Raw genomic sequence first — 24,612 nt, forward strand, 5'->3', positions numbered from 1 at the left:
ACAGGAGAGGGATCACTTGAAGATTCCCTGTTCTGTTCACTCCCTCTGGGGCACCTGGTATTGGCCACTTTCGGAAAACAGCACACTGAGCTAAATGGATCTTTGGTCTGACCCAGTATGGCCGTTCTTATGTGCTTACGAGTGCACGTTTTGACTGTGACCTAAAGCAACATCACAGTAGAAGATTCAGGAAACAAGAAGGTGTCACAGAATGGAGCAAGGATGGTATCAGTGACAAATATTCCAAACATTTTGTCCTTCGCAGCCTTTCCTGTAGTTACAGCCGTATGCAACCCGGACTCTCACAGGGTGTCTTCTGCTATAAGACACATGATCCTGATCATTCTGCTCCCAGCACAGCGGTCCAGAAGACAGAAGTATGCTACAATTCACTCAGGAACATGGCTTTGCATGTGTTAAATGATCCTTCTAACACCAGGCACCAATGACACGGATCTGGGAGCAAACCAGTGAAGACTTGTGCAAATCCAGGAGTCATCTTCACCTGGGTGTAACTTCTAGATGCGGCAGTCTGCTCTTTGCACCATGAAGAGGGGGTGAAATCCTAATCGGCCATGCAATGCTTCTGTTGATAGCTTGATGCCATCCTCAAATGACAATGCCACGGCTTTTTTTAATGGCAGAGTGATATTTGGAAAGGGTGTCTGCTCCAGCACAAACAATCACTAATGCTCTTGTACAGCAGAGTCTAGCCCAGGGGACAAACACTTTTTAAAAGGTTAGAAGTGTTGCAATTAATACCTTGGCCATTTTTCTAAGCTTGGGCAACAGCCAGTGAAGCTCCAACCATGCTGTCCCTGGAGCTCCTCTGGCGGAGCAGAGAAGCACGGAGAAAGCAGCCAGAGCTCCTCTCCTTGGCTGTGTCCAGACTCCATGCCTCCGTCGACGGAGGCATGTAGATTAGCCAGATCGGAAGAGGGAAATGAAGCCGCGATTAAAATAATCGCGGCTTCATTTAAATTTAAATGGCTGCCCCGATCTGCCGATCAGCTGTTTGTCGGCAGATCGGGAGAGTCTGGACGCGATGCCCCGACAAAGAAGCCTTTCTTCATCGACACAGGTAAGCCTCGTGAAACCAGGTTTACCTGTGTCGATGAAGAAAGGCTTCTTTGTCGGGGCATCGCGTCCAGACTCTCCCGATCTGCCGACAAACAGCTGATCGGCAGATCGGGGCAGCCATTTAAATTTAAATGAAGCCGCGATTATTTTAATCGCGGCTTCATTTCCCTCTTCCGATCTGGCTAATCTACATGCCTCCGTCGACGGAGGCATGGAGTCTGGACACAGCCCTTGCGATATACCAGGCGGCCCGCAGGTGAGCCACTGCAACAGAGAAAGGACATTTTGGAGCATCCCTGTGCCACATTAAAGGCTGATCTTGGGGCTATAAGGGAAGGCCAACGGACTGATTCAAACATTTCCTTTTTTTTTAAGCTGAAGCGAGCTGTTCCCGGGCATCTTCACATGCAAACATTTGTGACATGTCTCAGGGGCGGCCGTGTTTGTTGGTAGCTTTAAAAACAACGACTGGCCCTGTAGCACCTTAGAGACTAACCAAAATATAGAGAATCGTGAGCTTTCGTGGGTAAAACCCACTTCATTAGATGAACAGGAATGGAATTATCAGAAACGAAGATATAGATATAGATATAGATATAGATATAGATATAGATATAGATATAGATATAGATATAGATATAGATATAGATATAGATATAACAGCAAACAAACAAACTAACTAACAAAAACTACCAGTCCTACAACTGACAGGCACTTTTTTTTTATATATATATCTGACTGCCCATCCCCCACTTTCAGCATGTAACGGTGTAACTGCTGAACTGTTCAGTTTTCACATGTACTTAATTAAACACATTGTAACATCCCTAACAGCGACCAAGATCAGCCTTCTCCAGCTGGGAATTTGGGACTTTGGGCTGCAGAGGGGAGTAGCTTCTCACAGCTGGCTCTCATTGCTATGTTAGGAAATGTGTTAGATAAAAATAAGGTGGTAATTAAATACAAGCTCTCCCTGGAAAGTGCAACCCATAGCCATGTGGTTCATTCTAAGGCTCCATCTAGACTACAGGCTTCTTTCGGAAGAAGCTCCTTTTCAGAAGAGAGCTTCCGAAAACACTTCTCCCGAAAGAGAGCATCCACACTGCAAAAGTACATCCAAAAAAAATCTGCTTTTTCAAAAGAGAGCATCCAGACTGAATGGACGCTCTCTTGCATATAAGCTGTGATTGCTATGAACGGCATGGCCACCAGGGTACCTGTGCTTTTTCCTCTTTCCCCTTCTTCCCAAAGAACTCCCTCTTCCCCCTTCACTCTTGTGAAAGAGCTCTTTCGGAAAAAGGTTGCGTCCTCATAAAATGAGGATTACCAATACTGGAAAACCCCTGTTCTTTCGATTTTCTTGCGGAAGAACGCAATTGCAGTAATTTACAAGAGTTATGTTGTCTTTGCTGGGGCATCTTCTGGATTATTCTTTTTTTTTTAATTTTTCAAAAGCGAGGCAGATAGAATATGCAATTTAAAAAAACTGGGAACAGCTTGATTCCACAGCAGATCATTCAGACAACTACATCAGCTGTGAGGGAGGACTGAAAGAATTGGGCTAGTTTAGTTTGGAAAAAAGAAGACTGAGAGGGGACATGATAGCGGTTTTCAAGTATCTAAAAGGGTGTTACAAGGGGGAGAAAGAGGCCAAGAAGAAAAATTTTTCTGAGGTAGAACAAGAAGCAATGGGCTTAAATGGCAGCAAGGGAGGTTTAGGTTGGACATTAGGAAAAACTTCCTGTCAGGGTGGTTAAACACTGGAATAAATTGCTGAGGGAGGTTGTGGATTCTCTATCACTGGAGATATTTAAGAGCAGATTAGACTACATCAGGGATGATCTAGATGGTGCTTGGTCCTGCCATAAGGGCAGGGGACTGGACTCCATGACCTCTCAAGGTCCCTTCCAGTTCTAGTATTCTATGAAAGATTTCCTAAAGGAAGATTTTAAAGCAATTAAGTAAATTGTGACACCCTCACCCCATCTACATCAGGTATGGGCCTAGAAAGTGGCCAGTTTGTGGAAGAGTTTTTGCATGCATGCTGTATCTTGTTTTTGATAAAAAATACAAACAAACAAACTCCCTGGTCCAGCACCTCAGGACCATACCGGTCCCGAAGAAGGGAGTTTGCCAGACTAGGGGAGGTCAGTTCTGCCCCTCTGCTGACAGACTCCAGATTCTCCAGGGCTCCTTCCACAGGCTGGACAGGGCTGCCTTGCCAGCAGCTGCCTCAGACTGACAAGGCTTTGCTGGTCCAGGGACTCTTTAGTTCAACCTATACTAGCTGTTTATATTTTATAATTTTTGAGGGGACACCTTGTATTCAGGAAGAGCGTGAAAACATCACTCCGATAAAACCACTTAATCAAACTTGCCGCCGACACTGCTTTGTGTGTTTGCTGCCACATACAGATGTCACTGTGTTCTAGCAGGGTGATCACAGAGTTGGGTCTCCATTTGATTGAATGGCCTTTGGCAAGTCTATTTGGGAAGTCCCTTTCCCCATCCACAAAGGGGATGATAATATGTGCAAGATCCTCTTCACAAGACTGTTGTTATAATTAATTTATTTGAACATCTGTTAAGAAACACTGTAAAAGTACATGCATGGCTCGAGGGCTGTACCGTTTTTCCTTTGCGGGCCTGTAAAATCTCAAATGGAGGTGCGGACCCCTTCAGAAATCTTACATATACAGAACCCAACCCTTCCCCCACCAGGATCCACAGATCACATGTTCAAAACCACTGCTTTAGGGGAAAACCTCTCTGTACTGGCTTCATTTTCAGCTTTCAGAAGCTGTCTTCTGCTGTGGAGATCAGGACATCTGCTATTTTTACTCTTAATTTGACATCTTTTTTTTTTTTTTTTTTTTTTTTGGCAAAGGCACCCGGAATGCAGATAGGTGCCTTATATGAAAAATCAAAAGAAATGTGTTCAGATTCTGGTTATTTTAGAGCATGTTAAATACACAATATAAATTAAGGTAGTGTTTAGTTGGCAGTCTTTAGTCATTGGGACCAGATGACATTCACCCAAAAGTTCTGAAAGAGCTCAAATGTGAAATTGTGGAACTATTAACTGTGCTTTGTTAACCTACCCTTTAAATCAACTTCGGTACCTAAATCCTGGAAAATAGCTAACGTGATGCCAATGTTTAAAAAAAGTTCTAGAGGTGATCCTGGCAATTACAGACCAGTAAGTCTAATGTCAGTACCTGGCAAATTAGTTGAAACTATAGTAAAGAATAAAATTGCCAGACACATGGATGAACATAATTTGTTGAGGAAAAGTCAACATGGTTTCTGTAAAGGGAAATCATGCCTTACTAATGTACTAGAGTTCTTTGAGGGGGTCAACAAACATGTGAACAAGGGGGATCCAGTAGATATAGTGTTCTTAGATTTCCAGAAAGCCTTTGACAAGGTCCCTCATCAAAGGCTCATAAGTAAAGTAAGTTGTCATGGGATAAAAGGGAAGATCCTTTTGTGGATTGATAACTGGTTAAAAGATAGGAAACAAAGGGTAGGAATAAATGGTAAGTTTTCAGAAGGGAGAGAGGTAACTAGTAGTGTCCCCCAAGGGTCTTTGTCCTGGGACCAAACCTATTCAACCTATTTATAAATGACCCGGGGAAAGCGGTAAACAGTGAGGTGGCAAAGTTTGCAGACGACACTAAACTGCTCAAGGTAGTTAAGACCAAAGCAGACTGTGACGTGCTTCAGAAAGATCTCACCAAACTAAGTGATTGGGCAACAAAATGGCAAATGAAATTTAATGTTGATAAATGTAAAGTAATGCGCATTGGAAAAAATAATCCAAACTATACATGCAATACGATGGGACTAATTTAACTATAACTACTCAAGTTATACGCCCACATCTTGAATACTGCTTTCAGATATGGTTGCCTAATCTCAAAAAAAGATATATTGGCATTGGAAAAGGTTCAGAAAAGGGCAAAAAAATGATGAGGGGTTTGGAATAATTGCTATATGAAGAAAGATTAAAAAGATTGGGACTTTTCATTTTAGAAAAGAGGAGACTAAAAGGGGATATGATTGAGGTCTATACAATCATGACAGGTGTGGAAAAAGTCAATGAGGAAAAGTTATGTACTTGTTCCCATAATATAAGAACTAGGGAACGAAATTAAATGAAATTAATAGGTAGCAGGTTTAAAACAAGCAAAAGGAAGTTTTTCTTCACATAGTGCACAGTCAACCTGTGGAACTCCTTGCCAGAGGAGGCTGTAAAGACCAGGACTTTAACAGGGTTCAAGAAAGAACTAGATAAATGCATGGAGGTTTGGTCCATCCATGGCTATTAGCCAGGATGGGTAGGAATGGTGTCTTTAGCCTCTATCAGATGGATCATCCATATTGCATAATGAATGATGGGACAGGAATTGCTTGAAGATTCCCTGTTCTGTGCACTCCCTCTGGGGCATCTGGCTTTGGCCACTGTTGGAGGACAGGTCACGGGGCTAGATGGACCTTTGGTCTGACCCAGTACGGTCATTCTTATGTTCACAGGTTTTCACTGCACACGAGTCAGGAACTGCAGAAGTAAGTGTCCCGTAGCCACTTATTTCTGTGCCATTTCATGACTGCATTAAAACAGAGTCTGTGTCTGCTTTCTGCTCCTGAGCTCTGTATGGCAAGATACAGCAGTTATGCCAAAGTAAGTGCAAACTCTCAGGGTATGTCTACACTACCACCCTAGTTCGAACTGGGGTGGTTAATGTAGGCAACCGAAGTTGCAAATGAAGGCCAGGATTTAAATATCCCGGGCTTCATTTGCATCTTGCCGGGCACCGCCATTTTTAAAGGCCCGGTAGTTCGGACTCCGTGCCTGCGGCTACACACGGCTTGGAGTAGGTAGTTCGGATTAGACTCTCTAATCCAAACTACCGGTACACCTTGTTCCACGAGGAGTAATGGTAGTTCGGATTAGAGAGCCTAATCCGAACTACCTACTCCATGCCACGTGTAGCCACGGGCACAGAGTCCAAACTACCGGGGCTTTAAAAATGGTGGCGCCCAGCAAAATGCAAATGAAGCCCGGCATATTTAAATCCCAGGCTTCATTTGCAACTTCAGTTGCCTACATTAACCACCCTAGTTTGAACTAGGGGGCTAGTGTAGACATACCCTCAGTGAATGCAATTCAGGGAGGCATAACAAAATCATGAAAATACGGAAACCACACCTCCAAAAGTGAGGGATGGGCTAGAACTGGAGCTGCAAAATGAATAGATGTACGATCATCTCCCCTAACTTCCAGGAGAATGCAGGCCAGAAAACCTCACTTAGTTGGTGCATCAAGCTCATGATTCTTGATCCTGCCTCTTCGCCTCCCAACCCCAGCTTCTTAGTATCAGTCTATCCTCAGGCTCCATGAGATACGTATGCATCGGTGGAAGGAAATCCTGCGGGCATTGCACAGGGAGGCATTGATAGTTCCTCCCTTTGCCTATGGGGAAGGGTGTTGGCAATAATTTTTGATGGGGGGGCCAATTCAAGATTTTGGTGGTGTTCAAGGGCTGCATTTTTCTATGGAGGTGGTGCGGGCTCTGGGATCGAGGTTGGGTACAAACGGGAGCTTGGGTTTGGGGTGCAGGAAGGGTTGTGGGTTCTGAGGGGAGTTTGGATGGAGGAGGAGGTTGTGACCTGGGGCAGGGGGTTAGGGTGCAGGATCCCGGAAGGGGTATGGGTGCAGGAGAGGAATCTGGCCTGGAGGAGGAGTGTAGGAGAGGGAGCAGGATCTGGGAGGGAGTTGAGACCTAGAGGGGAACGGGAGGTGTAGAGGGTTTGGGTGGTGACCCTGGGCAGAGAGGGGCTGGGGTGCCAGAAGCAGGCTGTGGCCAGGAGGTGCTTACCTAGTCAGCTCACGGCCAGCAGCCCTGCAGGAACCTGAGGCAGGCTGAGGCAGGCTGCTCAAAAAGGCTGGCTGCTCTCTGTGGCTCTCTACTCTGGGAGAGAGATGTTACCCCTGAACCCAGCAAAATCTTTCAGCTCCCACTGTTCGGTTTCCAAGCTCCCATTGGCCGGTTTCTGAGCTGAGAGAGATTGCTGCATGCAGGGCAGGGGAGCAGATGCAGCGCTCAAAGCCTCGCCATGCCTCTGGACATCCAGAGCAGAGAGCTACAGGGAACAGTCAGCAGCTTAAAGTGACAGGGAGCTGCTCTAAAGTGGCTGCCTGCTCTGTGCCTGAGGATCCTGAGGGAAGAGGGCCCATGAGCCAGATCCAGTGGCTTGCTGGGGCTATATTTGCCAAGTCCTGATGCAGGGGGAGCTTCCATTCTGCTACCCCAGGCTCCAAGAAAAGCAGAGACTGCTCCTTCCATGTGCCCCAGGAGATAAAATTGCCCCTACTAAGCGAAGGGCAGAAGCAAACCACCAGCAGCAGCCCCAGCAGGTATCTCACTGTGTAGGTTACCCCATCCTTCTGTTGCTTCCAGAGGCATAAGTCTTGCTGATGAGAAGATTGGTCTAGTCCTGTGGTTCTCAACTGGTGGCCCATGGTGACTTTTTCGGTGGTCCACAGGAACATTGTCTGAAGTCACACGACGTGAGCAGGCGCTGCTGTTAGGCTGTTTTACGCCGTGTTCACAAGCACGCGGCGCGTCATCCATAGCGTCACCTAGGACACAACCGTGTTGTGTTGCCAGTAACTTCCATCTAAGGCTCTGAGCGTCCGTGTTGCTGCCGCCGTCGTGCTGAGCGGTTGCTGTGGTGTTCGTCCTGTGCTACATGTGCTGTTTTACAGGTGTGGTGTAGTTTGCTTACAATGGAAGAAATGTCAAGCACAAGTATTCGGAGGACTATATCAACTTCGGCTTCACTTGTCAAGAAGAAGAAGGTGTGGATTTGCCACAATGTGTTATTTGTTTCAAAGTCTTGGGGAATGATTCAATGAAGCCGGCTAAGCTGAAACTCCATCTCAAAAAGTGTCACCCCAAACTTGTTGCAAAAGGATGAAGATTATTTTGAGCAGCGGTTATCAGGTCTGAAATGACAGCGCCTCGACTCAACAAGTGCATTCTACAATAAGACAAGCAATGCCGTGCGTGCTTCCTACGTTGTTGCATACAAAGTTGCACGGGCCAAGAAGCCTCATACCATTGTAAAGCAACTTGTGCTCCCCTGTGCAAAAGAGATGGTGCGGCTTGTTCTTGGCGAGGAAGCAGCAAGGAAGCTGAATGATATATCTGTCTCTAACGACACAGCATAGAGACAGATAAATGAGATATCACAGAACATCTGTGAACAAGTTGTGGATGAAATAAAGAAGTCTCCATTGTTTGCCATACAATTGGGTGAATCGACCAACCTTGCATTGTGCTCTCAGCTATTGGTATTCGCATGATACATGACTGAGGGAGACTTCCAAGACGAGTTTCTTTTTTGTAAGACTCTTGATACAACCACAAAGGCTCAAGATGTGATGGAAATTTCTTTGAAGTACATGGTCTGGATTGGGTAAATCTTGTGGGTGTCACCACTGATGGTGCACCTGCCATGCTGTGTTCAAGATCGGGCTTCCAAACGCTGGTGAAACAGCGCATTCCAATGGTAGCCAGACTTCATTACTTCATTCATAGGGAAGTTTTGGTGTCAAAAACATTGCCTGGTCAACTGAACGCCATTTTCAAAGGGTTGGTGAAAGTGGTCAATCACATCAAATCATTGGCTCTGAACACCAGGCTGTTCAAAAGATTTTGCCTGAACATGGGTTCCGACTTTGATATGTTGCTGTTCTACACTTCCGTACAGTGGTTGTCCGCAGGGAACATACTCAACAGAGTTTTTCAATTGAGAGAGGAGTTGGATTTATTTCTCCAGGCTCAAGGGAAAGAGGAATTCCGAAATGTGCTGACGCAGTCAAATTTAGAACTTGCGTATCTTGTCAATATTTTTGAAATCTTGAACAAACTGAATCTTCAGCTGCAAGGGAAAGGTGCAAATATGTTCTCTCACCAAAGCATCATCAAGGCTTTTCTTGACAATGCCGTGCGTGCATTGGAACTCTGGATTGTAAGAGTCGAAGGCAATCATTTGGTTCAATTTCCATATGTGGATGCCATGCTCAGGGAAAAGGAAGCCATTCGGATGCAAATTCTCGATCATTTACGGAAGCTACAAGATGAATTCCAACGATATTTTCCGGAGGTGGACAGGATAAGGGATGGATTATCTTTCATCAGGAATCCATTTACAACAGATGTTAATAGTGTTCCAGAGGATCTGCAGGAGGAATTCTTGGATCTGAAAAATGATTTTGCGGTTCAAGACGTGTACCAGTAGTCTACCATAGAGAAATTTTGGGCCAGCGTGACCAGGAGTTACCCAAATCTGTCATCACACGCAATCAGATTTCTTTTGCCATTTGCATCAACTCATATGTGTGAGACTGGATTTTCGTGTTTGTTGCACGTTAAGTCCAAACAGAGAAATCGGCTTGCAGTGGAAAGCGATATTCATTGTGCATTATCAAGTACCACTCGAAACATTGAAAAACTTGTCAGTGAGAAGAGAGTCCAAAAATCTGTTAGTAAGAAATAAATTTCAAACCAAAATGTGCATTGTCTGCTCTTTTTTATCATGTCTCAAAAAGGAGGTGTTCCACGAAAATTTTTTGATTGGCCTGGTGGTCCATGGACTGAAACGAGTTGAGAACCACTAATCTAGTCAGAGGGCAAGGCCCTAGACTAATGGTCAGGAGACATGGATTGATTTCTGGCTCAGCTATAGGCTTCCCGTGTGACCTTGGCAGCAGAGAAGACAGCTCCGCAAGCCCCTGGATAAGGGGTGTATGTGCAAGGGGGGGTCTGGCTCCATGTTCCTGGAAGGGGCGGAGCCTCAGGCAGAAGGGGCGGGGCCAGTTGCTTGGAGCCTTGGCAAGTCATTTATCCTTCCCGTGTCTCGGTTCCTCATCTATAAAATGAAGCGAATGCTTCCCAGCCATACCGACACTGAGGCTCAGCACTCTTCATGACCGAGCTGCTCAGCTCCCGCAGTGATCTGAGCTAGCTAAGTGCCTCGATTGGGAGCCCTGCTGGAGCCAGCCTGGCAGCCCAAGCACACTGGGCTCCGGTTAGCCCATTATGTAAGCCAAGGTTTGGAGACCGGTGAATTCAATGGAGAAAGCAGGCGCTGGAACGGCTCCTGGAGAGGAGCTAGACCACAAATTTAAATCCTTGAACCAGGGCAGGATCAAAAGCTCTTTTGCTTGGCAGAGAAATGAAGAGAAGCTTGAAAATTAAGTGCATGCCAAGACCCTGCAGGTGTTCAGGTTCCTGGCCAGGTTGGAAAGGCTCAGAGGCAGTGGGGTTTTAAATAAAGGCTCTGGTTCAAAGACTGAACGCACTCTTTGCAAGGAGACGTTGCAGAATTCAGAGAAAAGCAAGCACCAGGGCAAAATCTGTGCTAAGACGGATACAATAGAGAGAATTTAAGATTCTCTGTGAAACAAATAAACTGGCTGGGAGGAATGAAAGCCTTCCATTCCTGGATTTAAATCTGGCTCTGACAGGAGGAGGAAACCTGGCTCCTGCCATTGGTTATCTTGTAGCAGGGACATCTACCCTCAAAGGAAAACATTTTACCTTGTGGGATAAGAATTGGGCAAGCTAACGGCTGAAGCAGATAAAAAAGACAATGCTGACACAGACAAGAGGGACAGCAAAGAACAAAGAGATTAATGTGACTTAGGATCACAGTCACCCCAACACAGAAAGATAAGACCTAGGAAGGATAGGGCAGAAAAGAGTTAGAAAGCCAGAGGCAAGTTTGGTGCTTTCCCCAGGAATATTCTGCTTACATTGAGATCAATTGCTGGAGACACTGTCCTGCGTGTGTGTGTGTGTAGGGGTGGGGTGGGGGGGTTAAGTGTTCTCTCATGCCCCAAATCCTGGCAGGAACAGGAACTGCAGCTTGATCTTTCAGCAGTATGTATGTCGGTAAAATTCCCGCTGACGCTTGGACAGGAGTTTTCCTTGTGTAGGTTTGGGCTTTTAGTAATGTCTTTGGGTGCAGAGACTTTGCACACGATTCAAAGATCCTGCCCAATAGGAAGGTTTTTTTGCTGAGTTGGTATTTATGGCTTAGTTCCTTCAGATGTTGCATATCTACTGACTGATGCTAGGATTTTCCTGCTGCACTTCCCAGTTCCTAGCAGTGGCCATAAGCGTGGGAACTAAGGGTGTGAGAGATGCTACCAGGTTCCCTGCCTTGTGCCTGGGGTCCCAGCTGCCAGTCTCTGCTGTTGACCCTACATACTGGGATCCCAGTTTGAGCCCCCTACACTGGGGCCCTCTGCTGCTGGCCTTGGGCGGGGGTGGGCAGGGATAATGGGGTGTCACTGGCAGGGACTATTCAGAATTTTAAGCGCCATACAACTCATGCGTACATTATCCAAAATGATTAAATAAATTTTAAACAGCCAAATGCTGCGCCTCCCCGAGTTAGAGACGCACTTTAATACCAGCCTGCATCTGACTGTACAGGAGCTTAAGCACAGAACACAGATCTCCTGGGATCACTGCTGTGTATTGTTTGAACTTTAGTGTTCGATGATTTTGCTTTTCCAAATACAACTGAAAGTTCATTCAAAATAATTTATCATTATGGGAGGCACTGAACGGAAAGGGGACTAGGATGGATTAGGACAGCAATTATGCAAAATTATGAGTTTGAATCCCATCACTGCATTATGGTTTTAAAATTTTGCCCCTTGGAAATTGTACCCTACATATTTTATCACTGAAAATATGGAATGAAAGATTATAAAATTCTCCGAGGGAGCAGATAATTTGCTTTAGTAATTGATGATACAATATTGATCCTTGCTTCTGCTTTCAGGGTTCTTATTTCTCCCCTTTCCTGTTTCCCTGTCTGCTGCTCAGCTTTTGCAATATTCCTATCTATGACAGGTGTGACTGGGAGAAGTTCTGTGGCCTGCAGTCTGCAGGAAGTCAGAACTGATTATCACGATGCTCCCTTCTGGCCTTGAAGTCCATGGATCTATATATGTATTTCTTCCCCTTTCCCTCTGAGGCTACATCTAGACTACAGACTTTTTTCGGAAGAAGATTTTTTTCGGAAGAGATCTTCCGAAAATCCTTCTTCCAAAAGAGAGCATCCACAAAAGTGCATCGAAAAAGTGATCTGCTTTTTTGAAAGAGGGCATCCAGACTGAATAGAGGCTCTCTCACATGTAAGTTGTGATTGCTATGGATGGAATGGCCACCAGAGCACCTGTGCTTTTTCCTCTTCCCCCTTCTTCCGAAAGAACTCCATCTTCCCCATCCACACACCCCTTTTCGCAAAAGAGCTTCTTCCTCGTAGAATGAGGATTACCAATGCTGGAAAACCTACCCTGTTCTTTCGATTTTCTTGCAGAAGAACGCAATTGCAGTGTGGACATTCCTCAAGTTTTGTCAGAAAAACAGCCATTTTCCCAACAAAACTCTGTAGTGTAGACATACTCTTAGGGTGTGTCTAGACTACAGGGTTTTGTCGACAGAAGTGGACTTTTGTCGACAAAACTATACCTGCGTCTACACTACCGCTGAGTTCTGTCGGCATAACGTCGACAGAACACAGCAGTTTTGTCGACGCTGGTAAACCTCATTTTACGAGGCATAACGTCTTTTGTCGACAGAGTTCTGTCGACAGAAGGTGTTATTGCATCTAGGGTTGTGTCTAGACTACAGGGTTTTGTCGACAAAGCAGCTTGCTTTGTCGACAGAACTGAATGTAGTCTAGACGCTCTTTGTCGACAGAAGCTTTGTCAACAGTATCTGTCGACAAAAGCCTGTAGTCTAGACGTACCCTTAGTTTCCAAAACATGGCTCCTACCGTCTCTCCTTCTGTCCCTCCCATAGGTTCAAGCTAAGACAGGGAAATCAAGGAAACTCATTTGGTGACTGTGATAGGCTGGCAGGGTTTGCCTGACACACACCATTGTGTTAGCAGGTGTTACTCCTGCTCTAAAAGGGTGAAGCAAGTTTTCTAGACTCACCCGTTGAGCACATAGAAGAAGCTAGGTAGTTTGGGGGATTCCCTTTTTGGTTGTACATCAGCCCCAGCTGAGGTGGCTTTTTCAGGCCTCCACCACTGCAGTGACCCACTTTTGTTAAGAGCCAAGAGAGAAAATGCAGGAGCAGTGGGTTTGCATGAAATGCCAAGTGGGTCTAGGAGCTTGCAGTTATTCCAAAATTGTTTGGTGTCTCTCATATTTTGAGGGTTTATTTTAATTTGTTTGTGCCTGCACAATTAACAGAGGGCATGTTCAAATGCATGTTGCATACGCAATGTACAAAAAGAGGAGCAAATGGGGGAAGGAAGAATGATGGAGGCAATTCAAAGCATGGGGAAACACCTCCATTATTCTGATTCTGCTAGCATACTACACCATGAAAAGGAACTGGAGAAAAAGTTGCTATCTTCTAACACTGAACAAGAAAGTTTATTAGAAGAACATTATCCCTGGCTTCACTGAAGACCTGTCTCCATCTGGCCCAGGTGACAGATTTAATGAGACACAGCACACATTTATCCTTGCATGGAACAATTTGTGGAACTCCTTGCCAGAAGGCACTGTGAAGACAAAGACTTTAACAGGGTTCAAAAAGAACTAGGTAGATTCATGGAGGTTAGGTCCATCAATGGTTATTATGCAGGATGGGTAGGAATGGTGGCCCTAGCCTCTGTTTGTCTGAAGTTAGGAACCGCGATGATTTCCTGTTCTGTTCATTCCCTCTGGGACATCTGGCATTGGCTACTGTTGGCAGACAGGACACTGGGCTAGATGGACGTTTGGTCCGACCCAATATAGCCGTTCTTATTTTCTTATGTTGGTCTTCACATTCATTATGTAAAGTCTGATAACTTTTGCTTCAAGTTCATATAGACAGTAAAGTAGTTTAAAAACACTGGATAGATGATAAATAGCTTCCTTTTCATTTGATTATCAGAGGGGACGCCGTGTTAGTCTGAATCTGCAAAAGCGGCGAGGAGTCCTGTGGCACCTTATAGACCAGTGGTCCCCAATGCGGTGCCCGCGGGCGCCATGGCGCCCGCCGGGGCATTTGTGTGCGCCCGCTGACAACCTGGGCCAGCCCCGCCCCCGGCGTACGGGAGGCGCCAGCCCCAGGCGCACGAAACGCACCGGCGCTGGGTGCGCGGCGCTCAGGTGGCCCCAGCCCCAGGACACATGCGGGCGCTCGGGCACGCGGTGCTCGAGCAGTGCCAGTACCGGCCCCAGGTGCCTGGCTCGGGCGGCAGCGCCGGCCCCGGGCCCACGGCACAAGGCACTCGGGCGGTCCCAGCCCCGGCCCTACGGCACATGCCGGCGCCGGGTGCAAGGGCATCCCAGTGCCCTGGCGTGCCCCCGGACGCGCGGCTCCACCTCCGGGCGCCCGGCGCGTGAGTGGCCCCACCTCCCAGGTGCCCGGCACGTGAGTGGCACCACCTCCCGGGCACCCGGGAGCCTCTAAAGGTTGGGGACCACTGTTATAAACTAACTGAAGTGTAGGAGCATAAGCTTTCGTGGGCGAAGACCCACTTCATCAGATGCATCTGACCAAGTGGGTCTTTGCCCACGAAAGCTTATGCTCTAACACTTCAGTTAGTCTATAAGGTGCCACAGGACTTCTCGCTGCTTCATTTGATTAGAAGCCTTTACATCTGACAGTATCTTCCTACTTCCTGAACACAGGGGAAGAATTTAAGGGACCACCCCAATTTAAATTTGGAGCTCAATTTAAACTAGATTTTTTTAACATAAAGTGTCAGCCCAGTGTAAATATTTTGACTATTAGAAAAACGAGTCACTAACGTTCTGCACGCAGAAAGCATAACTGACTACAGTATATGCAAAACTGGGACAAACAGGGCTGCCTGTAATGGTCCTAACTCAGAGAAACAGGCAAGAAATCCAACTGCACCCAAAGTAGCAAGTGAAATGATGTTTTTAACACAATTGTGTCCTTGCAGGAAACCAAAGTAAAGCGCTCAGCTTGTTTACAAGGTAAAGCCGTTGACTTCTTTTCCTGTTTTTATTTCTTTTCAAGACAAGGGTTGGGTCTCATCCCTTCGGATGCACTTCAATAGAGTTTCTCCTTCAGACTGGTGGAGAGATGAGCTGACACAAGGCTGGAAGCGCTGCACATGTTTTCAGAAATCCAAGGTGCCCAGGCGCTACCACCCAAGGAACAATTAGATTCTCCAGTCGAGGAGGGACTAGGAAGAGCATCCCCAGCCACAAAGCACAGCTGGGGTAGTGTTCAGTTCCCAGCGTGGCTGGGTGGGTGGCCAATCTCCCACCCCGGGACGGGAGTCCTGGCCTAGGTACTGAAGCGGGCCAGGTCTTTCCCCCTGGAAAGCCGGCCTCCCCATCTTCCTTGGCAGGGGAGACAGTGACAGGCTAAGGCAGGCAGGGAGGAGCCTTGCTCCGGCAGAGGCGGGCTCTGTGCGCATTTGCTCTGCCGGAGACCGCCCCCCTCCGGTCTCCCGAGCTGGTTCCCAAGAACTCCGAGGGCACACGGGAAGGGGGGGGGGGAGGAAAACGCAGCCCCCCGCAAGTGCCGCCGCAGGCTCGCCCCCGCTCCCGCCCGAGCCCCTCTGGCTGCACTATGCGGGGGTCCCCGAGCCCCCGGCCGCGGCGACTCCTCCTCCGGCCGCGGCCACTTGCGCTCCCCGCGCCCCGCTCGGAGGAGCGCGATTCCCACGTTCGCTAGAGGGAGGCTGGGGCAGCGCGCTGAGGCTCTCCCTGCGCCGAGCCGCCGCCGGAGCGAGGGGCGGGGAGGGGGAAGCTGCGCCCGGCTCGGGAGCCGCTCACACCACCATGCAGCTGGCGCTCTGGGCACTCTTCCTCCAGGGCGCCTTGCGCGCGGCCAGCGCAGCAGCGAGGGGGCGGCCGCCGCCGCCCGGACACGGTAAGAGGATGCCCGGGGATCCGCGCAGGGGAGCCCCCCCCCCCCGTTTCTGGAGGGGGTTCTGCTCGGAGCAAGGCGTGGGGGGGGGGGTCGCGCTGCCCCCGGCTCCCCCCGGCGCGCCCGCGGGGATCGCTCGCCAGGAGTTTGCAGAGTTGTGGGCGGGGAGCGCAGGCTGCCCGGGGACAGCAGCGGCGCTCACCCGGCTCTGGCCGCTTCCCGGGGGAGCTTTCTGAAGCGGGTCCCAGGCTGAGGGTAGCACATAACCCTTTCCGGGGAGGAGGGGTGCGGGGTTTGGGCTATTGGCAGTGCCTGGGGGGCTGACGCGGGAGCTCCGGATTCTTGTGCCTGACGGGTTTGCACGGGAGCTCCGGATTCTTGTGCCTGACGGGTTTGCACGGGAGCTCCGGATTCTTGTGCCTGACGGGTTTGCACGGGAGCTCCGGATTCTTGTGCCTGACAGGTTTGCACGGGAGCTCTGGATTGTTGTGCCTAACGGGTTGACACTGGAACTCTAGACTCTTGTGTCTTACGGGTTGACACGGGAGCTCCGGATTCTTGTGCCTAACAGGTTTGCACGGGAGCTCCGGATTCTTGTGCCTAACAGGTTTGCACGGGAGCTCCGGATTCTTGTGCCTGACAGGTTTGCACGGGAGCTCCGGATTCTTGTGCCTAACAGGTTTGCACGGGAGCTCCGGATTCTTGTGCCTGACAGGTTTGCACGGGAGCTCCGGATTCTTGTGCCTGACAGGTTTGCACGGGAACTCCGGATTCTTGTGCCTGACAGGTTTACACGGGAACTCCGGATTCTTGTGCCTGACAGGTTTGCACGGGAGCTCCGGATTCTTGTGCCTGACAGGTTTGCACGGGAGCTCCGGATTCTTGTGCCTGACAGGTTTGCACGGGAGCTCCGGATTCTTGTGCCTGACAGGTTTGCACGCGAACTCCGGATTCTTGTGCCTGACAGGTTTGCACGGGAACTCCGGATTCTTGTGTTGCTGTTTCTTCTGGGAGCAAGGACTGTCTTTCGGGGGGAGGGCCGGTCGTGTGTTTGTACAGCACCTCCATCAAGAGGGGTCAGGGTTTGGCGTCTCTAGGTGCTCTTGCAATGCAAATAATAGTGCACCGAGTACTTGTCCCTTACAGGCAACCTAGCGGAGCGCTGATTTGTTTTGTAACTATAGCTACCTCCCCCTACGCCTCCCCCAGAAAGCCAAGCCGCCTCGCTTGCCTCCCAGCTAAGCCTGCCGGCGAAATCCCCGCCTGGCCGGAGAGGGAGCGCTGCTTTACACGGGCACGTGTCTGTTCCTCTTTGCAGCTCACCGGCTGGAGCAACTCCGCGAGTTCGAGATTGTCACCCCCCGCCGGGTGGACGAATTCGGAGCCCCCCTTCCCACGCACGCCCCCTTCCAGCGCCAGAGGCGAAGTGTCCCCGCCGATCCGGAGCCCGCGCCCTCCTCCCGTGCACACTACCGGCTCGCCGCCTTTGGGCAGCAGTTCCTACTGAACCTCACGGCCCACTCCGGATTTATCGCGCCACTTTTCACCGTCAGCCTGCTGGGGGGGCCTGGTGGGAACCAGACGGAGCTGGCCAGCGATGTGAGGCACTGCTTTTACCGAGGCCACGTCAATGCCCAGCCCCGGCACACCGCCGTCATCAGCCTCTGTGCAGGGATGGTAAGTGGCTTGCAGGGCGTCTGGAATCCGGATCTCGCCGCGCTTTGCGTTCACACGAAAGAGGCGCTCGCGTAGGCGCCTTTAAACTCCTGCCCTGGGGCTGGGGCTACCGAGTGGCGCCTGTAGCAACGCGACTCCTCCCCCAGGAAAAGCGAAGTCGCCACAGCTGCGTTCACACGGCGCTCCGGGAGGCCGGAGTTTCGCCGGGGCTCAGGAGGCGGGTCCTTTTCACACGCCAGTGGCCAGGAGCGGCAGCGGGAAGGTGGGGTCACCCCGGGCGGTGCCTCTGGCCGGACGCCAGCAGCTTTTAAGGTGGAGAAAGCAACGGGGAGCCCCTCCCCCCCAACAACCAACCCGCCCCCCCGCATGTGGACCCCTTCTCTGCGGTCCACACCGGAGCCGAGCCTGGTCCCAGGGCGGGGAGAGGCGCCCCCACCACCTGTGGAATGTGGGGGCTCCCAGCCCGCAAGCTCTGCCCCAGGGACCCCCCATGATCGGTGCGGCCTCCCGGGGGTGGAGGGGCTGCGGGCGGGCTCTGGCTGCAGGACTGGTGGGGGTGGGTGGAGGTTACACTCTTGCGAGCTGCTCCCCAGCTGGGGGGGGTCACATCGCCCCCCCCCCAGATGTGCCACCCTATGAGCTGGCCCTCCCTGCCCCAGGACCACCTTAAGGAGGGGCCCGGCCCAAGGCTGCTGGGGATGTCAAGGCACCTTCTCCATCCTCCCAGCTGGGGGAGGCAGCCAACACAAACAGCTGTGCAGGAAGCTTGGGAGAGAGGGGGCTGGCTTGGCTGCTTGCCCTGGGGTGGGAAGCTGAAGGAGGGGGGCTAAGCTGGGACTGGGTGGGTCAGGGCACATACTGCAGGGGCGGTTCTGACATGGGAGGTACTGGGCCCTCAGCCTGCCTGGAGACTCCTGATCCACCTGGCTGGAGCCTGGCCGAGTTGGGAGTTAGCCTGGAGCGCCCAGGCACGATGCTTAAGGGTTTGGATTTGGAACGTGTCCCATATGCAGAGAGATTATAACAAGATTGAGACTTTTCACCTTAGAAAAGAGGAGACTAAGGAGTGACATGAGAGAGGTCTATAAAATCAAGACTGGTATGGAGAAAGTGAATAAGGAAAAGTTGTTCATTTGTTCCCACAATATAAGAACTAGGAGTCACCAAATAAAATTAATAGGTAGCAGGTTTAAAACAAACAAAAGGAAGTTTTTCTTCACACAGCAGCACACAGTCCCACCTGTGGAACTCCTTGCCAGAGGGTGTTGTGAAGACCAGGACCTCAACAGGGTTAAAAAAAGGACTAGATAAATGCATGGAGGTTAGGTCCAGAAATACTTATTAGCCAGGATGGGCAGGAATGTTGTCCCTGGCCTCTGTTTGTCAGGGACTGGAAATGGGTGACCGGAGAGGGATCACTTGATGATTCCCGGTTCTGTTCCCTCCCTCTGGGGCACCTGGCACTGGCCACTGTCGGCAGACAGGACACTGGCCTGGATGGACCTTTGGTCTGACCCAGTGTGGCCGTTCTTATGTTCCTTGGTTAAGCCTCACTCTGTCTCCGGTGCCACAGCTGCCCACTGGGACACGGGCAGGCTGCCGCGAGCAAGCCTGTCCTCAGAGAGGCAGGTGGACGCACTGTGCCCAAGGCTGGGCCTGTGTTCTCTCGTGGCCAGTGCGGCTGATGTGCAAAGCTGGGATGGTGCACAGGTGCCTTGTACCTGCAGTTGGCAGGAGGCTAGACTACCTGCCCCTGTCGGTCCCTTCTCACCCGGTGATTCTACCTGTTAGTCTTATGGGATGTTTTCTTCCCCCATGGCCTGCCACATGGGCTAAGAAGCTTGGGTATCCTCTCCTTGGCAGCAGCTTCACCTGGTGAGCTCCTGTCCCCGGCCTGGCCTCCGGACGCTATGCTCTGTATTTCTCTTGGCATATCTTATGTATGAGAAACAGAGAGGGCAGAACATAATGGAGCCCAGCTCTGCTCCAAGATGCACTCCGGCATCTCCCACTGCGACCAGGAGTCATTTTGCAAACCTGTCTGAAAGAAGAACTTCCTGGGTCTAATAGGTGTCCTCTCTTCACACAGAGCTGGCTTCTGCTCCATGAATCCTCTCCCTGGTTTGAATAAGGTTGGCTACTCGCAGAGTCAAGTGCTACTCGGGGGGGGCGGGGGGTAGAATTGGGCCCATCGCTGTCCACAGCTGGGTGGCTTGCAAAACTGAACATTGTTAGGATGTGTAAATGCCCCCAGAACTCCCACATGTCTCATGTCACCACACCTATTTCATTATTGTCTCCCTGGAAGCTGACGACTTGTCTCTCTCTTGACTCTCAGCTAGGCATGTTCAGATCTCACGATGGGGACTATTTCGTAGAGCCGCTGCTGTCACCCGATGAACAAGAGGAGGAAGAAGAGCACAGTAAGCCACATGTGGTCTACAGACACCGTGCCCTGCAACAAGACTCCCCCAGGAACAGGCATGCTTGTGATACTTCAGGTATTTGTTTGGGGATTCCCCGTACGTTCACTCCTATGACTAAGCACCATTGAATTATAGTGGAGAGCCTCCTGTTCCCCACGAGATGGGAGAGGACATTGGAATTGTTCTTGCTAGAAGTAACTGAGTGTGTGGAACAAAGGGGCACATGTGAGCGTCTAGGCGCGGAGCTCTGCTTTTGCTCAGAGGAGGTGCGTCTGGTTTTTGACGTCTACTGTCATTGTTAAGAGGGTCAACCTAAGACTTAGTTCTACTTCTTCCACCGCTATCTTCGATCCCAGTCAGGCCTACCGCGAGGTGAAGTAGTCATCTCTGAGCCCTGGTGCCTAAAATGGCTTCTGTGTCTGTTCACCTTACTCTTCTTCCCTCCTAACTATAACCCCCAAATGCATAATTTCTACAGCATTTCAGCAGGCACTCACTTGTGCCTTCACCTTCTTCCTTTTGATTGCTATCATTGCCTCCATTGCGGTCTTTCTAAGCCCCATCTCTCCTTCCCAGAACTCAGGACCGGCCCACAACATTTTGGCACCTGAGGCGGGGAGCTCAAATGACGCCCCCATGCACCTCACTTGGGCCAAAACTTTGAAAGGTCTCAATTCTGCCTTCGTCCTGTTCTACTCCTCTCATGGTCCTGCTCCGCTACCTACATATGCACCAGCAGCAGACACAATTTTCTATACTCTGGATCGTAGTGGCGCCCCCCCCCCCCCACCCCACAGTCTGGCACCTGAGGCGGCCGCCTCAGTTCGCCTCATGGTAAGGCCAGCCCTGCCAGAACTGGTCCAAAATGCAATGGGTCATCTCTTCTCCCGGCCATTCTTCTTCCTTGGCAAAGGTCACTTAAGTCGAGCCGTCAGAGCATTACTTCCTGCGTCCCCCATTTTCTCCATGTGCGGGCGCCATGCGTTGGTGCACTAAACCTACAGATGCGTCTTGCGTGTTAGATTGCCACTTAAATACAGTGGGCATGAATCTACCAACCTTCCTCAAGGGAAATCTGCTTTGGACTATTTTGTACTGCTTCCGTATTAAGGGCTATGCAAATGTACGTTGTGTTTTGCACGTGTGGCTCATTTGGGCAGTGGTTTTGCCATTCAAATGCGAGTCTGTGTAGTAAGCTGGTAGGGTGATCAGAGTGCTTCAAGGAATTGATCCCAGACACTACTCAAACCCAAGGTAGATTTATTGGTAATGGAATATGATGGTACCCACACGTATACGCGTATTGGGGGGAACAAAGGGACATCTCATAAGGCTTTTATTGTTTGTTCTTCCAAGGGTTGCTGCTGGACTATGCCACTCTGGTTTCTCTCTTCCAGCTGTTTCTGCTCCCTTCTTTGAGATCAGATGCAGGAGACTCAGAACAGTTGGAAAGAAACATGGAATCTGGCACAATTCATCAGCACCCCTTGGAGGAATGGAGCGGCCAATCACGGAACTCGCTGCATCTAAGGTAGATGGAAAGGCCCCGAACACCATTCAGGGACTTTCCCTTTGTGCGGTGCTCATAAATCATTCCACCTTCTGACGCGTCTCCTGCTTTTGGGTTAGATGTTTGTGTTACACAAGCTTTTGCAGGAAACCGTCCTGCTGTTTATTCTTCTTGGTTATCCATGTCATCGTCCTCTTTTCCTTTGCTGCTTGTTCTGCAGTGCCCCGTACAGGATGGAAAAAGAGGAGCCCCAATTAGTTAAAGCTCTTGTGATGGGGTCATCCAGCCTCATATCTCTTCTAGGACGGTCACGCCCCAAAAACAGAGCTCTTGCCAGTAGTGCCCGCTGGCTTAGTCCACAGTCCAGCTCTGGCCTCTGAGGCTGTCCAGCCCTCTGGCCCAGACAATAACACCCTCTCTCAGGGCAGATGGACTCTGCGGCCTAGTCACACCCACTGTCAGGCCCAGTGGCCTAGTCTATATAGCAGTTCGTGCTGCCCCTTTCTTGTAGGGTTGCCAGGTGTCTGGTTTTTGCCTGGACTGTCCATTATTCGGGTCCCCCATCCAGTAAAAAAAAAAAAAACCAGAAAATACCGGACATGTGAAATGTCTGGTATTTCCTGTTTCCTTCAGATGGAAGCCCGATGGGGACAATTTCCCCTTGCTGCGTCTGGTGGGGGAGAGGGAGTGAGGAGCGCAGGGACAATTAAAAGCACAGTGACCTTTTATTGAGCCAAAAAAAAAAAAAAAACCACTTTGGTCTTCCCTCCCCCCACCCCCCGTATTTTTTTTGCTCACCAGAATTTTTTCCCAGTGTTTTTTTTGGGGGGGGGGGAGGGGGCGGGCATTGTGTGTTGTATTTTTTGATAACCGCCTGGCAACCCTACTTTCTTGCGGTCACTGGGGTGGGGGTAAGGAGGCCCAGGCCCACCCTCTCCACCGGGCCCTAACTCAGGGCCCTATTGGTGGTGGGCGTGTTCCCCCAACCACCAGCTCAGCGGGGAATCCCTCCGAAATACGCCAAGCTCCCTGGGTCGCCTTCTGGCTCCCTGCCCTTGGCCTATTTCCTATCCCTGTCCGGCTGCGCAGGGGGCTGCACGGGCTCCGACTGCTACTCCCTCAGGTTTGGGCTGCTCCTTTGGGTGCGGCTCCTTCCGCTGCTGCTCCCCAGGCTGTGGCCCCTCGGGCTCCTGCGCCTCTGGCAGCAGCGCCTGGATGAGGACGGGAGTTCCTTCCCCGCCGGTGGCCAGCCCCGACTAACCAGCTTCTCTGGCCTTTCTACTAGGGCTGCAGCTGGCATATGCCCAGCAGGGCCACGGAGGGAGCCCTTCTCCCCCCAGTAAGCCTCTTCACCCCCACCCTCCCCAGCCCAGCCATGGCGGGGTTGGTACACCCCGTCGCAGCCCTGTTCAGATACTAAGGTTCAAGCCCAAATCAGGCAGCGTCGTTCTCCTCTCCCCCTCCCTCATTTCTGGTTTTAACCATTTTAAGGGGCTCTTCTGCTGGTGGCTAGGGATGTAAAAAGTCGTTTGCAAAGAGAACCGTGTAACCGCTACACGTCCTAGTGGCTACACAGGTGCACGCGCTGCAGAGCCCTCAGACAAGCCGCTTCTACAAGGGCTGCCAGCCCCACTCTCAGGGACGCTTTGCTACAGGCTCTGCAGCTGGCTCCCTGGGACCAGGGCCAGCAGCCCCTGCCAACCCTGTTCCCAGAGAGCCAGCATATGACAAAAGGCAGGGGCCCGGCCAGGCCCGCCACAGATAGGGCCTGCTCTGGCTGGCCGAAGCAGCTTCTGTTTGCAGAGGGCTCTGTGGGACTGGAGCAGCTCCCTGCCTGGGGTGGGCAGTAGTGCCTACTGGTTAACCGGCACCGGAAAGCCTCACCCATTAAGACTAACCTTTTACATCCTTACTGGTGACGGGGGCTGTGTTGTTAACTCTGGACCCTGTTGCAGCAGAGACAGTACAGTGTTTCAGCAATGTTCCCTCTAATCTTTTCCACCCACGTGTGGAATAATTTTGTGTGCACTGGGGCATGTGCAAATGTGCACCACCCATTGATGAAAAAACCTCACGGTGGGCGCTCTGCTCATCAGCCGGGCGGCATTTGAATCTGTCCTGAGCAGCTGCACGAGTGCACAGGTTACAGGGAACGCTAATGGTCAGTGGCACTATGCACTACCCTCACCCCCTCTAGCAGCCAGAGAGTAGCTCAGTGGCGGCCTACGGAGGGGAAAAAAAGTGAAGTCCAGGAACATTTCTCAGGTTTATCTTTAGGCGTCAGTTTGGAGCCACGTTTGGGGCAGATTGGCTGGTGTGACTATGGCAGGGGAAAAGGAAATGATCTCATTAGAGCCTATGAGCTCAGTTGTATTGTACCTGGGGTCTGTCGATTACATTAACGTCTACTCTTGCTGCAGCAAACATGTGAAAAGTCCATTTGTACTGCCAGTGACTGGGAAAACCGGAAATCCGCCGGCAGAGGAAATTCAACCCCAGAAACGATTTTAGACCCCAAATCTGCAATGAGCTTTGCATGGACAGACACCATGGCTGTTTTTGGATGTTTTTCTGAAAAAACTCTGCAGTATAGACATACCCCCAGAGTTTATGGAGTTGACCTTCTGTGAAACCTCTCCCAGCACATACACGTTAAACCCTAAAGTACAACAGCCCACAGGCTACTTGTCAGCGGGTCTTGATTTAGTCCAACGTATAATACTCCCCCAAAAGGAAACCTCCTCTCTAGCTCAATAAACCACGTTGGTTCTTCTTGCATTCCATTCTGTACCATTTCCAAGGGGTTTGGGGGAATGCGGCGGCTTCCAACATGTTCGCTGTTCCCCAACACAGTATGTCTGTACATTTCACACACGCACCTCAGTTGCGTTTATATCTGTGGCTTCGCTCTTCCAACCTGCCTCCTCTGTTGGGGTTTTGAATGTAATGGGATTATTTTCAAAAAGAGAGGGGAAGG

General features: G+C 50.3%; 1 protein-coding gene across 5 annotated transcripts in view; it reads left to right on the top strand.

The window, feature by feature from the left end:
* The first annotated feature begins 14,817 nt into the window (after positions 1–14,817).
* Positions 14,818–24,612, top strand: part of ADAMTS9 (ADAM metallopeptidase with thrombospondin type 1 motif 9) — a 159,627-nt gene continuing 149,832 nt past the window's right edge. Inside the window, exons 1-3 of one of the 5 annotated variants that reach the window (XM_075938510.2) lie at positions 14,818–16,025; positions 17,341–17,699; positions 20,038–20,200. In XM_075938510.2, the coding sequence (XP_075794625.2) occupies positions 15,935–16,025; positions 17,341–17,699; positions 20,038–20,200 (613 nt within the window). In that variant the 5' untranslated portion in view covers positions 14,818–15,934. Of the gene's footprint in view, positions 16,026–17,340; positions 17,700–17,723; positions 18,012–20,037; positions 20,201–21,522; positions 21,657–24,612 lie in introns of those variants that run through there. The other 4 variants (XR_012906430.2, XM_075938509.2, XM_089781264.1 and 1 more) reach the window with 4 other exon arrangements.

The sequence above is a fragment of the Pelodiscus sinensis genome, chromosome 11 (genome assembly GCF_052426305.1).
Source record: "Pelodiscus sinensis isolate ZL-2025 chromosome 11, ASM5242630v1, whole genome shotgun sequence".
In the NCBI taxonomy this organism is placed as follows: Eukaryota; Metazoa; Chordata; order Testudines; family Trionychidae; genus Pelodiscus; species Pelodiscus sinensis.